At 39.8% G+C, this 16,402-nt stretch overlaps 1 protein-coding gene across 2 annotated transcripts in view; it reads right to left on the reverse strand.

The window, feature by feature from the left end:
- Nucleotides 1-15,881, reverse strand: part of CRY1 (cryptochrome circadian regulator 1) — a 108,863-nt gene extending 92,982 nt beyond the window's left edge. The window contains exon 1 of one of the 2 annotated variants that reach the window (XM_027107445.1): nucleotides 14,822-15,865. In XM_027107445.1, coding sequence (XP_026963246.1) covers nucleotides 14,822-14,979 — 158 coding nt within the window. In that variant the 5' untranslated portion in view covers nucleotides 14,980-15,865. Of the gene's footprint in view, nucleotides 1-14,821 lie in introns of both variants that reach the window. The other variant, XM_027107444.1, reaches the window with a different exon arrangement.
- Nucleotides 15,882-16,402: the final 521 nt, after the last annotated feature.

Raw genomic sequence — 16,402 nt, forward strand, 5'->3', positions numbered from 1 at the left:
AGTCCTGCAAGAAATGTTGGTGACTTGGATAGTATGATAGCATTGGAAATGTGAGATTTGAATGAATATGGGAATTATTTTGAAAGAAAAGCAACAGTAATTGCTGAAGGACTAGAGATGGGGTTGTGAGGGAAAAAAAGCAATGAAGGAAAGATGGTTCTTAGGTTTTTGCAGAGCAATGAGGTGAATGTTGCCATATGTGACATAGAGAAACAGTGGGAGGTGGAGGAGAAGGAGGCAAAATTAAGTTTAAGATGCTTATTTGCAATCTGAGTAAAAATACTGGATACCTAGGTCTGTAACTCAAGATAGAGGTCAGGGCAGGAAATGCATGAGGTATTCAAGTATGTGACTAGATTAAATCACCTAAGGAGTAAATGTGGATAAAGAAGAGAGACAGAGAATCCAGACCTAGAATTCCACCCTACATCAAAAGCTGTCAAATTAATGTACATTTATATGTTATTTTTTACACTTGCCTTTTTCAAATAACTAACTGCTAGTCCCAATGATATCAGATAAGAGGGCTTTTTTTTTTTTTAGTATCTTCCTTTTCATATTAGGATAATCTTAGGAGCACAGAAGAGAGACAACCCTGGGGGAGGAGGAGGGATTAGGAGTAGAGGTGGTGCGTGCGTGTGTGTTTATGTGTGTGTGAGAACAGAGAAAGAGAGAGAGAGAGAGAGAGGGATAGAGAGAAGGAGAGAGGAAGAGAGAAAGAGAGAGAGAGAGTGAGTTGGGGGGAGGGAAAGTGTAGGAGGGAGGAGGGAGGAAGATACTGGTTTGAGAGAGGAGTTCCAGAGTATTTCTACAGAAGTCCTATTTAACATCCTATATTCTAATTATTTGTCCTTGAGTGGTGTGAAAGTTTCTTTATGGGCAGAAACTATGACCTTCATCTTTGTGCCTTGCAAAGTGCCTGGCAGATAACAATCTCTTAATGAACATTTACTGAATGAATAAAATGAAGGAGTGACTTACCCAAAGTCAGCCCAATTGCTACTGAACAGGAAAGCAGGGATTAGTATCTAGGTTTTAGGACAGTCAGATGTTCTAAACTCACTTCAGGCTGTCATTAAAAGGACTACACATTCGGGCCTCACCTTATCTATATATTTTATTTTCTATTTGTCATCCTGTCTGGACTACAAGTCTGATGATCTACCCAAAATTCACCTTCCCTCAGCCTGTCCAGAACCTGTGCATCCAGCTTATGTCTTACCTCTCCCATAAAAACTCTCTTCACCAATCCCTCAATCATCACCCTCCTCACCTACACCAGCCACACACACACACACAGACACACCTTCTGTAACACCCTGATTTCTGTCCTTACAACTACATTGAAGCTGCTTTCCCAAAGTTTACCAAAGGCCTTTGTAATAGTTAAAGTGTAATTTTTAAAATGGTTAAATCACGACTCTCATACAAATGTGAAATGAACTTATTAATGAATGAAGGAACCAGTAAGATGTTAAAACTGGTTCAAATGAGAATCTGACATTCAGAGATTTATATTGCCCAGTATATTTATATTCAGAGATTTATATTGCCCAAAATTCATTTGCATGGCATGAACAGGAATAATTGCATTAGTATAGGCAGGAAATATTTGTTGTTACCAGTTTTCTAGAATGAAACTTCTGTCGCCTTTTTGCAGAGTTGTAAAACAGTCTAGTCAATCAAGGACAAAAATATATATCTCTAAATCAAAATAATATAATTCCTGGAGGGTCCTCTAGGTTCTAGAGGGTCCAATGCCCAGCATTCAGATACGCAGTAATTTCTTCTGCCCATTTCCAAGTCTCTGACAAATTTTTCCCGCATCACTGTCAAAACTCATCCTAACCTGCCTTCTTTAGCACAATGAAGGAAAATTCTTGCCACCTTTGGTTTCCTGACTCCCTTTCTCTCTGACTGATTCTCTTCAGTCTCCTTCACCACTTCCTATTCATCTTAAATACAGTATTCTCCAAGGTACTGATGGGTCTTATTCTATCTAATATCAGCAGTCATGCTTCACCTATTAATTATATAGGAATTACTCCCATATCCACAGCTCTAATGTCTATACTCCCCGAACTTGAACTTCTATTTTCTCCATTTCCCATGCTGATATCTTAGCAGCACCTCATATTCATCATGACCTAAACTAAACTCACTCTTGTCATCATCTAAATATGATCTATCCCTAACTTAGTTAATGTTTAATTGTCAAAGAGGCATAAAGCATGAGAATCTTACATTTTACTCTCTCCCTCACCCTCCTCTAAGTAACTGCCTTTTACAGTCACCTAAACTATCCATCGCACCTCTACAATTACTCTCTTGCATCCCTCCCCTTCCTCACAGCCATTTCCCTAATTCAAGTCTATATTATCTTTCAACTGAACTGTTGATAAAGCTTCACACTGCTATATTGTCTCTTTTCTCTATCATTCACTCAGATGCCAAAGTTATAGTTCCCTAACAGGGGTCAAAGTTTTTCTGACTTGGTCCCACTTTCTGATCCGAGTTCTTATATAATAGGCATCTGTTGTTTTAGGACATCCACCTACTTCCTACTTATCCTACTTCAGTTACTTCAGTCCAGTCAAGCTGATTCCACCCTTGAGGCAAACAACTCCAGCTCAGACAATCAGGTTCATAATGACTGGTTCAGAATTGGCTCAAATAGAGCCACTGAAATGCCACAGACTTTTGCTGACACTTCTGGGGCAGAAGCAAATGCTTTTTACTATATACCTGCTATTGTTATTGCTATATTTTACCACCAGAGGACAGCCTGTCTGAAAACCCAGTGCAGAATAAGTGAAGTTTGGAGATGCAGAGAGAATTTGGCCCTTCTGAGCCCTAGCATCAACCCATGTCTGAAGCCAATTTCCCTTGGATTGTTCAATTACACCTGCCAATAAACTGTCTTTCTGCTTAAGCTCGTCTGAGTCAGGCAACCATCTAAAGCACTGAACCAAGAGTGCTAAACAACACCGCCTATCTTTTTATGCATGATATGATTCGGTTACATCAACCTCCTCACCAGTATCAGAATACAGTGCCTTCCCTCACGTTTTTTCCTCAGTCTGGAATTTTCTTCCCTCTGGCTGGAATTCCCTTCCCTCTTTTCTCTGTTTATTAAGATCCATCTCATACTTCAATGCTTAGTTCAAATGCCTCAGTGAGGCAATCCCTGGAGGCTGGGAAAAGAAGCAGAAGACCAGATTACACAGAGATTTTAAACCATGCTATGGCTTTTTGAACCCTTACATAAGGGTAAATAAATGTCACTGAAGGATTTTAAAATAGCAAAGGACATGATCAGATTAACAATTTTAAAAGATGACTCTGGTTGTTGTGTAAAGGATGAATTAGAGGAGGGCGAGGGGAACAATGATTTGTAAACTATGAAAAATCTACACAAAAAGGATAGTGGTATGGGCTAAAGTGGCAATGGAGACAGAAGAATGTACTTCCATGATTACTTTATTTCTGAATAAATCTGTCTCTACATTGTAAACTCCCTGAGGACAGAGAATTCATCTGTTGACTACCATTTTATCCTCAGAAATTAGTAAAGTGATTGGCACACAGTAGGGACACACATTTATCTGTAGAATAAATGAATACACAATTAACCTAATATGTAAACTCTGTGAGCAACTGGGCAAATGGCAGTATTATTTATGAAGATAAGAAACACAAGAAAAGTCAGTTTGGAGTTTTTTGTTTGTTTTTGAGAAAGAGGTAAGGGAAAAGATGCACTCTGTTTTGAACAAATTGAGTTTAAGATAATATAATACATTCAAATATGGAGGGAATCTATATATAGTGGACACATATCTGGGGGTCAGGTGAGAGATCTGGGCTGCAAATACTAATTTGTGAATTCTGGGCATATAGATTGGTAACTGACTTTATGAAGAGAGAAGATTACCTAGGAATAAGGAAAAGAGGGTGGAGATTACAGACTTAAGGGGCATTTAAGGGTTGAACAGAAAAAGAGAAGTTAAGGAAGAACACTAATAGCTCTGGCAGAAAAACAAATGTAGGAGAATCCTCTAACCAAAGCAGAGGGAAGAAGAGGAATGTGTAGTCAAATGTGTCAAACAGTAAAAAGTCCAGGAATGAAAAGTTTTAAAGTATCCTTTGGATGAAAACAGTTTTGGTGGAGAAGGGGATGGGGAGTGGGTAAAACCAAATTTGGAGTGGGTTCAAGGGTGAGTAGAAGATAAAGAAATGAAGTCAGTCAGTATTTAGACACCTTGTTTAGGAAGTGTGACTATAAAGGAACTGAGAAACATAGTTTCAGGGGAGGAATGTCAAGGGTAGGTTTCGTTCCTGTTTGGTTTTTTGTTGTTGTTTGTTTGTTTGTTTATAGAATTTGGTTTTAAGCATGTTTAAATGTTGATTGGAAGCAACTTAAAAAGAGGACAGCGTTAAAGAAAAGGTGAAAGTGAATAATCAAAAATGAGCTTCACAATGAATATATATATCAAAAAATCTATCTTACAGCTTAAATATATACAATTTCAATTTGTCAATTATACCTCAATAAAGCTAACAAAGTTTATAGAGTACAGATGAAGATATTGGAATTTTTAAAGGCATTTATTTTACTTTATACAATTTTTAAAGGTTACACTCCATTTACAATTATTACAAAATATTGGCTATATTCTTCATGTTGTACAATACATCCTTGCAGCATATCTTACACCCAACAGTTTTTACCACCCACTCCCCCACCCCTCTATTATCCCTCTCCCCCTTCTCACTGGTAACCACTAGTTTGTTCTCTGTATCTGTGAGTCTGTTTCTTTTTTGTTATATTCACTAGTTTGTTGTATTTTTTAGATTCCATATATAACTGATATCATACAGTATTTTTCTTTCTCTGTCTGACTTATTTCACTTAACATAATACCCTCCAAGTTTCTCCATGTTGCTGGAAACGGCAAATTTTCGCTCTTTTTTATGGCTGTATAGTATTTCATTGTGTGTGTATGTGTGTGTGTGTGTGTGTGTGTGTATACACATACATATATATACACCACACACCACATCTTGTTTATCCATTTTTATCCATTTAGCTGTTGATGGACACTTAGGTTGCTTCCATATTTTGGCAATTGTAAACAATGCTGCTATGAACATTGGGATGCATGTATCTTTTCAAATTAGAAAATCTTAAAGACACCACCAGAAAACTACTAGCTCATCAACGAATCTGGTAAGGTTGCAGGATACAAAATTAACACACAGAAATCTGTTGCATTTGTATACACTAATACAGAAAGATCAGAAAGAGAAATTAAAGAAACAATGGAATTTACCATCACATCAAAAATAATAAAATACCTACGAATAAACCTACCAAAGGAGGCAAAAGGCCTGTACTCCAAAAACTATAAGATACTGATGGAAGAAATTCAAGATGACACAAACAGATGGAAAGATACACTGTGTTCTTGGATTGGAAGAATCAATATTGTTAAAATGACCATACTACCCAAGGCACTCTACAGATTCAATGCAACCCCTATCAAAATACCAATGCATTTTTCACAGAACTAAAACAAATAATTTTAAAATTTGTGTGGAAACACAAATGACCCTGAAAAGCCAAATCTTGAGAAAGAACAGAGCTGGAGGAATCATGCTCCCTGACTTCAGATGATACTACAAAGCTATAGTAATCAACACAATATGGTACTGGCACAAAACAGACACATAGATCAATGGAACAGAATAGAAAGCCCAGAAATAAACCCAGACACTTATGGTCAATTGATTTACAACAAAGGAGGCAAGAATATACAATGGAGAAAAGATACTGGTTTTGAATAGGGTAAGCAATATCTCTTTCACTGAAGTCATACAGTAGAAGGCAAGAATAAGTAAAGATGTGGATACATTTATAGATTCAGTTACTGAAAATTAAGAGACTCTCATGTGACAGCATCAACTGTGTCATAAACATGTTTAAGTTTAAATATCAAAAGTAATCTCTTCATTAAAAATTATTTTTCCAAATTATGAGTTTGTTACACGTTAGCAACTAAGTTAAGGGAAGTAACTGCCCCTCTCCCAAATCCTAGACTTAACAAAGAAAATTTAAAAGATAATTACCAAATGCCTACTTTGTACAAGACATGATGCTAGACATTGTGAAGAATACACAGGGCTCTTCCCCCAGATATTTCCATAGCTTTTTTCTCCTTCATTTAGGTCTCTGTTCTCACATTCTGCTTTATTTCTCTCCATTACAATTACCACCAGCTGATATGTTTGTTTTATTGTCTGTTTTTCCTCCTATACTAGAAGTTTCTCAAGGCAGGGACTTTTTCTGTTTATTCATTGTTGTATCCCCAGCACCAAGAATAGTGCCTGCCATGAATATGAACCCCAAATAAACTCTGATTAAATGAATAGTATCTTCTCTTTAGGAAGAAGAGGTGCAATCTGTTAAACAGGGGAGAAATGAATATATGAGAACTATATCAATATTTACAAATGAAAGAAGTAATTACTAAGGATGATATAAATAAGTAGTATCAAAAAATGATATAAGAGCTCACAAAACTGTTCATCAACCAGACAAGATGATAAAGAAAGGTATATTGGAAACGGTGTCATTTGGACTGGGCCTTAAAGAGGTGAGTAGGGTTCTGGGGTTTTGTTTATTTTTCAACATGTACAATTCAATGGTTTTTAGTATATTCACAAAGTTGTGCAACCATCACCTTCTAGAACATTTTCATCACCTCAAAAAGAAACCCCATGCCCCTTAGCTCAACTCCCACAACCCCTCCCCCACCAGACCGAAGAAGTCACTAATCTGTTTTCTATCTCTACATACTTACCCGTTGAGGACATTTCATATAAATAGAATCAAATAGCATGTGGGATACTGTGACTGGCTTCTTCACTTAGTATAATGTTTTCATGTCCATCCATGTTGTAGCATGTATCAGTACCCCTTTTTATGATTGAATAATATTCCATTGTACAGATATATCATATTTTGTTTAGCCATTCATCAACAGATGGACATTTAGGTTGTTTCTACCTTTAGGTTATTATGAATAATAGTAACTCTATGGACATTCACATATAAGTTTTTGTGTCACATAACTTCAACAAGAAATAAGTGAAGGAAGGAATTGAAATACTATAAACTACTCAAATCCAAAGATGACAAATTCACGATAAAATTTTCACTGGTCTGAGAGATCAAATGGGGCAAAGTCAATTTTCATAAAGCTTAATTTGTTCAAATCAAAGAACTGTCTTTTATTTTGTAACAATGTCCTTCAAACTTTTTTTTAATGTTAAAGCACTCCTTTTTTAAAAACTGAAGTATATTCGATTCACAATGTTGTATTAGTTTCTGGTGTACAGCAAAGTGATTCAGTTACATATATATTATTTTTCATATTTTTTTCATTATGATTACAGGATATTGAATATTGTTCCCTGTGCTATACAGTAGGACCTTCTTCTTTATTTTATATACAGTAGTTGGTATGTGCTAGTCTCAAACTCCCAATCCAACCCCCTCCTGCACCCCCCTCCACCTTGGCAACCACAAGTCTGTTCTCTATGTCTGTGAGTCTGTTTCTCTTTTGTAAATAAGTTCATTTGTGTCATATTTTAGCTTCCACATACAAATGATATCATATGTTATTTGTCTTTCTCTTTCTGACTTACTTTGCTTCATAGGATAACCTCTAGGTCCATCCATGTAGCTGCAAGTGACCTTATTTCATTCTTTTCTATGGCTGAGTAATATTCCAGTATATGAGTGTGTGTGTGTGTGTGTGTGTATGTGTGTGTGTGTGTGTGTGTGTGTGTGTGTACTACATCTTCTTTATCCATTCATCTGTTGATGGAAATTTACATTGTTTCCATGTCTTGCCTACTGTAAATAGTAGAGCACCCTTCTTTTTAAATTGAAGTATAGTTGATTTACAATGTTGTGTTAGTTTCAGGTATACAGCAAAGTGATTCAGTTATAACTATATATATGTGTGTTTGTGTGTGTGTGTATAGATATGTACACACACACATATATATGTTCTTTTTCAGATTCGTTTCCCTTATAGGTTATTACAAAATATTGAGTATAGTTCTCTGTGCCATATAGTAGGTCCTTGTTGGTTATCTGTTTTATATATAGTAGTGTATATATGTTAATCCTAAACTCCTAATTTATCCTCCCCCCTTCCCCTTTGGTAACCATAAGTTTGTTTTCTATGTGTGGGGGTCTATTTCTGTTTTGCATATAAGCTCATTTGTATAATATTTTTTTTTTAGATTCCACATATAAGTGATATCATATGATATTTGTCTTTGCCAGGCTTACTTCACTTAGCGTGATAATCTTCTAGGTCCACCCATGTTGCTGCAAATGTCATTATTTCATTCTTTTTATGGCTGAGTAATATTCCAGTGTGTGTGTGTGTGTGTGTGTGTGTGTGTTTCACATCTTCTTTATCCATTCATCTGTCAATGGACATACAGGTTGTTTCCAGGTCTTGGCTATTGTAAATAGTGCTGCTACGGACATTGGGATGCATGTATCTTTTCGAATTATGGTTTTCTCCAGATATATGTCCAGGAGTGGGATTGCAGGATCATATGGTAGCTCTATTTTTAGTTTTTTAAGGAACCTCCATACGTTCTCCATAGTGGCTGTACCAATTTACAGTCCCACCAATAGTGTAGGAGGGTTCCCTTTTCTCCACACTCTCTCCGGCATTTATTGTTTGTAGAATTTTTGATGATGGTCATTCTGACTGGTGTGAGGTGATACCTCATTGTAGTTTTGATTTGCATTTATCTAATAATTAGCAATGATGAGCATCTTTTCATGTGCCTTTTGGCCATCTGTATGCCTTCTTTGGAGAAATGTCTATTTAGATCTGCTGCCCATTTTTTGAATGGATTGTTTGTTTTTTCTGATATTGAGCTGTATGAGCTGTTTGTATATTTTAGAGATAAATTCCCTGTCGGTCACATCATTTGCAAATATTTTCTCCCATTCTGTAGGTTGTCCTTTTGTTTTGTTTCTGGTTTCCTTTGCCGTGCAAAAGCTTTTAAGTTTAATTAGATCCCATTTGTTTATTTTTGTTTTTATTTCCATTACTCTGGGAGTCACATCCAAAAAGATATTACTACGATTTGTGTCAAAGAGTGTTCTGCCTATGTTTTCCTCTCAGAGTTTTATAATATCCAATTTTACATTTAGGTCTTTAATGCATTTTGAGCTTATTTTTGTGTATGGTGTTAAAGAATGTTCTAATTTCATTCTTTTACAGGTAGCTGTCCTGTCTTCTCAGCACCAGTTATTGAAGAGACTGTCTTTTCTCCATTACACATTACTGCCTCCTTTATTGTAGAGTAATTGACCATAGGTGTGTGGGTTTATTTATGGGCTTTCTATCCTGTTCCATTGATCTATACTTCTGTTTTTGCGCCAGTACCATACTGTTTTGATTACTGTTGCTTTGTAGTATAGTCTGAAGTCAGGGAGCATGATTCCTCCAGCTCCATTTTTCTTTCTCAAGATTGCTTTGGCTATTCGCAGTCTTTTTTGTTTCCATACGAATTTAAAAAATTTTTGTTCTAGTTCTGTGAAAAATGCCATTGGTAATTTGATCTGTAGAGTGACTTGGGTAGTATAGTCATTTTGACAATATTGATTCTTTCAATCCAAGAATACAGTACATCTTTCCATTTGTTTGTGTCATCTTCAATTTCTTTCATCAGGGTCTTACAGTTTTTGGAGTACAGGTCTTTTGCCTCCTTAGGTCAATTTATTCCTAGGTATTTTATTCTTTTTGATGTGATGGTGAATTCAATTGTTTCCTTAATTTCTCTTTCTGATCTTTCACTGTTACCATATAGAAATGCAACAGATTTCTGCATATTAATTTTGTATCCTGCAACTTTACCAAATTCATTGATAAGCTCTGGTATTTTTCTGGTGGTATCTTCAGGATTTTCTATGTATAGTATCATGTCATCCACAAACAGTGACAGTTTTACTTATTCTGTCCCAATTTGGCTCCCTTTTATTTCTTTTTTCCCCTCTGATCGCTGTGGCTAGGACTTCCAAAACCACGTTGAATAAAAGTGGCAAGAGTGGACATCCTTGTCTTTTTCCTAACCTTAGAGGAAATGTTTTCAGCTTTTCACCACTGATTATGTTAGCTGTGGGTCTGTCATATACGGCCTTTAGTATGTTGAGGTATATTCCCTCTATGCCCACTTTCTGGAGAGTTTTTATCATAACTGGATGTTGAATTTTATCAAAAGCTTTTCCTGCATCTACAGAGATGATCATATGGATTTTATTCTTCAATTTGTTGATGTAGTGTATCATACTGATTGATTTGTGGATACTGAAAAATCTGTGCATCCCTGGGATAAATCTCACTTGATCATGATGTATGATCCTTTTAAGGTACAACTGGATTCAGTTTGCTAGTATTTTGTTGAGGACTTTTGCATCTATGTTCATCAGTGATATTGGCCTGTAATTTTTTTGTGTGTGTGGTATCTTTTTCTGATTTTGGTATTAGGGTGATGGTGGCCTCATAGAATGAGTTTGGAAGTGTTCCTTCCTCTGCAGTTTTTTGGAATAGTTTCAGAAAGACAGGTGTTAACTCTTCTGTAAATATTTGGTGGAATTCACCTGTGAAGCCATCTGGTCCTGGACTTTTGTTTGTTGGGAGTTATTTAATCACCGATTGAATTTCAGTACTTGTAATTGGTCTGTTCATATTTTCTATTTCTTCCTGGTTCAGTCTTAGGAGATTGCACCTTACTAAGAATTTGTTCATTTCTTCTACGTTGTCCATTTTATTGGCATATAGTTGGTTGCAGTAGTCTCTTATGGTCCTCTGTATTTCTGTGGTGTCCATTGTAACTTCTCCTTTTTCATTTCTAATTTTATTGATTTGGGTCCTCTCCCTTTTTTTTCTTGATGAGTCTGGCTAAAGGTTCATTAATTTTATCTTGTCAAAGAACCAGCTTTTAGTTTCATTGATCTTTTCTACTGTTTTCTTAGTCTCTATTTCATTTATTTCTGCTCTGATCTTTATGATTTCATCCCTTCTGCTAACTTTGGGTTTTGTTTGTTCTTCTTTCTCTAGTTGCTTAAATGAAATGATGGCAACATCAAAAGGTGGTTCTGTTAATTTACTTAGGCAAAATAAATTTTTAAAAATTTGTTTTTCTGTTAAATCCAAAAATCTAGGAAATACTGTTGATTAAAGGAAATGGCACAAAGGAAAGAAGACAGAAACCCACAAGACAGCCTGAATGCCAAGCTAAGGAATTTGTACCTTATTCTACGGACAATGAGTAAATTAATAAAGTTGTTTAAACATAAAATTATTGACTCCTGGAAGTCACTTCATTAACAAACATTAACTGAGTTACTACCATATGAAAAGCACTGTAGTTGGTGCTATGAGAACAAATTAAATAAAATCTCTCCCTCTTTTTTATAACAGACTTCAGTGGAAAACTGTCTCTCTTCATTATTTACATCTTTATCTGTTACTCATCAAGGGCAATATTTAGTAGTTAAAAAAATCCTTTTTAAAAAGGAAAATATGGGACTATTCCTATTATGCTTACAAGTTTTATTTCACTCATTATTTAACAATGTGAGTTGTTGGATGTACAAAGTAAAGCAATATATAACCCCTAATCTACAGAATTTTATAGTTTAGGTTTTATAAACTTATAAAGTACTCTAGAAGAAACTGACTGTAGGCATTTAACTAGATATTATTTACCTAGGACTTCCAATTTAAGAGCAAACAGCAAATAAGCACTTACTACTACCACTCACATTTTAAGCATTTAACTTTTTTTTTTTTTTTTTTTTTTCACTACGCGTGCCTCTCACTGTTGTGGCCTCTCCCGTTGTGGAGCACAGGCTCCGGACGCACAGGCTCCTCGGCATGTGGGATCTTCCCGGACCGGGGCACGAACCCGTGTCCCCTGCATCGGCAGGCGGACTCTCAACCACTGCGCCACCAGGGAAGCCCGCATTTAACATTTTTAAACTAATTTAATCCTCCTAACAATCTTATGAAGAGGGAATCATTACTATATTGTTAAGATATTAATAGATTAAAATATATAACATTTATTATCTTTTTCCAGAATCAACTTTGACACCAATTCTGCTAAGGAAAGTGTTTTATATAGAGTTGCTATATAATTCCCATCAGTACACAAACAAGCTGTAATTTCTCCCATCTTAAAAAAAATCCTCTCTTGACTTCATGTTCTCCTCCAGGAACTACACCATTTCTCTGATCCCCCTAGAGGAAAACTTCTTAGAAGAGCTAGTTAGGGCTTCCCTGGTGGCGCAGTGGTTGGGAGTCCACCTGCCGATGCAGGGGACACGGGTTCGTGCCCCAGTCCGGGAAGATCCCACATGCCGCGGAGCGGCTTGGCTCGTGAGCCATGGCCGCTGAGCCTGCGCATCCCGAGCCTGCGTGTCCGGAGCCTGTGTTCGGCAACGGGAGAGGCCACAACAGTGAGAGGCCCGCGTACTGCAAAAAAAAAAAAAAAAAAAGAGCTAGCCATTCCCAAAAGGCTTTTCCGACACTACTGGAACCACTTTAGTCATGATTATGAATGATCTCAAATGCTAAATATGATTTTTAATTTTCAGTCCTCATCTCACTTGACCAGCAACTTGACAAAGGTAAAACACCTTCTTTGAAACACTCTCTCTCCTTCTTTACTTGGCTTCCAAGACACCATACTCTTCTGGGTTTTCTTATCTTCCTAGATGTTCCTTCTCAAACTCCTACGCTGGTTCTTCCACAGGTCCACAATTTCAACACATTTGAGTACCCAAGGCTCAGTTCTTGGACCGCCTCTCTTCTCTATATACACTCATTTTCTTAATGTTCTCATATAGTCTCATGGCTCTACCAGAATGTGCTTCAACAAGATAGGGATTTTTTAGCTATTTTGTTTATACTGAATGCCCTACACCTAAAAGTGTCTGACATGTAGTACATGCATGCCATATACCTGTTCAATGACTGAATGGATTAATAAATGGCTTTAAAAGGTACCTATAAAGTGATGACTGTCTAATTTATACCTCCTGCCTGGATCTCTGTCCTTAACTCCAGATATATCCAACTACCTATCTGCTATCTCTACCTGGATGTATAATAAACATTTCAAACTTAACCAAGTTCAAAAGAGAACTCAAATCACCCTCTCAATGGCTTCTTCAACTGACCACTTAGCAAAGAGCAGTTCCATCCTTCTAGTTTCTCAAGTCAAATTTTGAAATCATTCCTAATTCCTTCTCTTTCTCTCACACCATATATCCAATCTGTCAATAAATTCTGTGAATCCTGCCTTCAAAATATACTCAGCACTTGACCACTTGCCACCACGTCCACCACAATCACTATGGTCCAAGTCATTATCATATCTCACCTGGATGAATGCAATGGACTCCTAACTGGTCTTACTGCTTTTTGTCCACCTCCATCCCACAATTTGAGTCTGTTCTCAGAACCGCAGCCAGAGAAGTTTTTTAAAAACTTACGTCAAATCACATCACTTCTCTGCTCATAATCCTACAATTATTCCCACTTTGCTGTGAGTAAAAGCCCAAATTGTGACAACTGCCTATAAAGCTCTACTCAATCTGGCCCTATTACATCTCTGACCTCATCTACTACTTTTCCTCTCACTTATTCTGCTCCAGCCATATTGGTTTCTTCTGTTGTTCCTTCCAAAGGTTAAGCATATTTCCAACTCAGGTTCTTTTCTCTTACTGTTTCTTCTCCCTGGAATGCTTTTCCCTAGATATCTGTAATCCATTACTTGCTTCATCATCTTGCTCAACTGTGACTTTCTCTGAGTTTTTCCCTATCACCATATTTTAAACTGCTACTCCAACCCCGACCCCTTGTATTTTTCATCCCTTTTATCTCTATTTCTGCAAATCCTTTATCGCCACTAAATACTATATGCTTTCTGGGACATGTGCTTGAAAAGCACAAGAAGTTCTATCTGTTTCATTCACTACCGTATCCCTAGTGTTTAAAGCAGTGCCTGGTATACAGTAGGTGATCAATAATCTGTTGAAAGAACGGTTTCATTTCCACCAGGGGGCCTAACAATCCTCTAGCCTGGCGTTTCAGGAAAAGATCATAAAGCTTCTCTAAGATTTCTTCCAGTGCTCTGAATCCTAGAAGGATTATACGTTGCCTAGAAAGAAAAACTGTGCTTGTCTAGTCAACCACAAGGAGGAGTGGAGAGGGAGAGCCGAGCAAAGAGAAATGTTTCCCTTGCTTTGCCTGTGGCAACCTCATGGTGGAAGAAAACCGGATTTGGAGGCGACTCTACTGAATGATTTTCTCCATACTATGAGTTAACTAGACACACACAAACGTAAACATTAAAAACCGCAATCCCTTCAAACGCCACAAAGAGGCCAAGGAAATCAACCCACGGGCCACTGAGAACTGGACGGGTGTTTCCTTAACTCCAGCACTAAGCACTCCATAAATCCACGGGAAGAGTTCCCATTAGTGCAGAGCCACGGAACTCACACCTTAAGGCCAAGGTGTTCCAGGCTGCCAGCACAGCACTCTCTGTCCAGAGGACTATTAAATCCGTTCTATTTAATACTTAAAGCACCTGCAGTAATTAAAACGGCATAGGCAAGCCGGTGCCAGGTCTAAATTCTCAGGTCTGGCCGATCGCATGTGAAGTCTTGATTCAGCAAACAGCGAAACCAATTTCCCACGGGATTTTGACTCACCGCCACCTGTTGATGCCAACATTGGAGGAGCCGGCGAACCAGGGGTCGAGGATGTAGACGCAGCGGATGGTGTCGGCGCCCTGAATACACTCCTTCAGGGCAGGATTGTCGTGAAGCCGAAGCCCCTTTCGGAACCAGTGCACAGCATTCACCCCCATCCCGGGGACGCGGCGGGTGGCGGGGAGCCGCCGAGCTCCTCCGCGGAGAAATTCAGGGCAGGGGCGTCCGGCTCATAACCGACACCTCCGGTCGCAGGAGAATCGCCGTACCCAAGGAGTGAGGAAAGGGCGGCAGAGGGGAGGGAAGGAAAAAATGAGTCCGAGGAGGGGACGGGAGAGGGAGAGGGCGCTGGCGGCGCAGCTGGAAGATGAATGGAGGTTGCCCAGTCAGCGGAGTCCGGGTATGACGCCTTTAGGAGCCGGCACCCGCCGCCACCTCCTGGACGAGACGCATAACTTCGAGGGCCCCGGACCGGCGGAGGGTGAGCAAGTTCAACAAAATCGAGCCGACACGACGGCCCGAGCGGGCGCGGGCAGCCCCAGGAGGTTCGTCACGGAAACCTAGCCCCACCGAGGCGGCCCCCGAGGAGCAGACGGCCCGCCTGAGGCGAGCCGCCGACAGGAATGAGAGAGAATTTAGCCACTGTCGGCCACGCTGCCTCTCGGCCCGGGAAAGAGGAGTGAGGACGGAGCACGGAGGCGGTGGTCGAGGCCGCTGGACGGTTGCCGGCCGGTGACCGGTCCCGAGGCTGGCCGGGTGACTCCGCCGCCACCGCCGCGTCAGCGGCCTCGGCCCCGCCCTCGGCTCCTCATTGGAGGGGGCACTCCCCACGTGACCACCGGCACCTCACGTTTCTGAAGTGTGTTTACTACAGCGGCTCTGGGGAATCTGCTTGCACTTCAGTCGCTTCTACGGGGCGACAACTGCTCCATCTCAAAACCGTCTATCCTCGCCCAGACGCTAGACATTCTCCCTCTGCCCCTTTTCTCGGCTGACTGGTTGGTGTTGCCTGGAAGCGCCCACTGTGAGCAGAGGCCCCATGTGAGGGAAGGCTTAGCCCCGCCCTCGAGGGCCGTGAACATCCACCATTGGCTGAGGTTCGCCGAAACCCGGATGAGCACGGGTATGCGGGGAGCTCGCGAGCGCGCGCTCTGCTCTGGAAGGCGCGCTTGCGCCCTCGCTGCGTTCCAGTGGGAAGGAGGGCGGGGCCGGGGGGTTGGAGCGCGCTCCGGGATTCCTCCCGCGGGGTTCACGGAGCCCTGGAGACAGCTTGGTGTCTTCCAGGAGTCGGCGGGGCAGCCGGGCGGGGAGTGAGGGCAGGATGGGTTGGAAAGAGCAAAGTAGGAGGCTCCGCGTAGACTTGGAGCCCAAACCATGTGCTTCCATCCAGCTTTAGCTGGAGACCCCAGCTCTACTTTGGAGTGTGTAGAGCTGGCGCCCTTCTTCTTGCGGCCCACGCGGCATGGCACCCTTGCACGTGCTCTGGGGAAGAGGAGTAGCTGGCGGGTGCCAGGCATCCGTGGAATTCCTTAATATCGTCAACATGTCAGCCCTAGTTTCTTACACTTAGTGTGGTTTGCA

Source organism: Aethalodelphis obliquidens, unplaced genomic scaffold (genome assembly GCF_003676395.1).
Source record: "Aethalodelphis obliquidens isolate GAN/ISIS:26980383/991018 unplaced genomic scaffold, ASM367639v1 scaffold8, whole genome shotgun sequence".
Taxonomy (NCBI): Eukaryota; Metazoa; Chordata; class Mammalia; order Artiodactyla; family Delphinidae; genus Aethalodelphis; species Aethalodelphis obliquidens.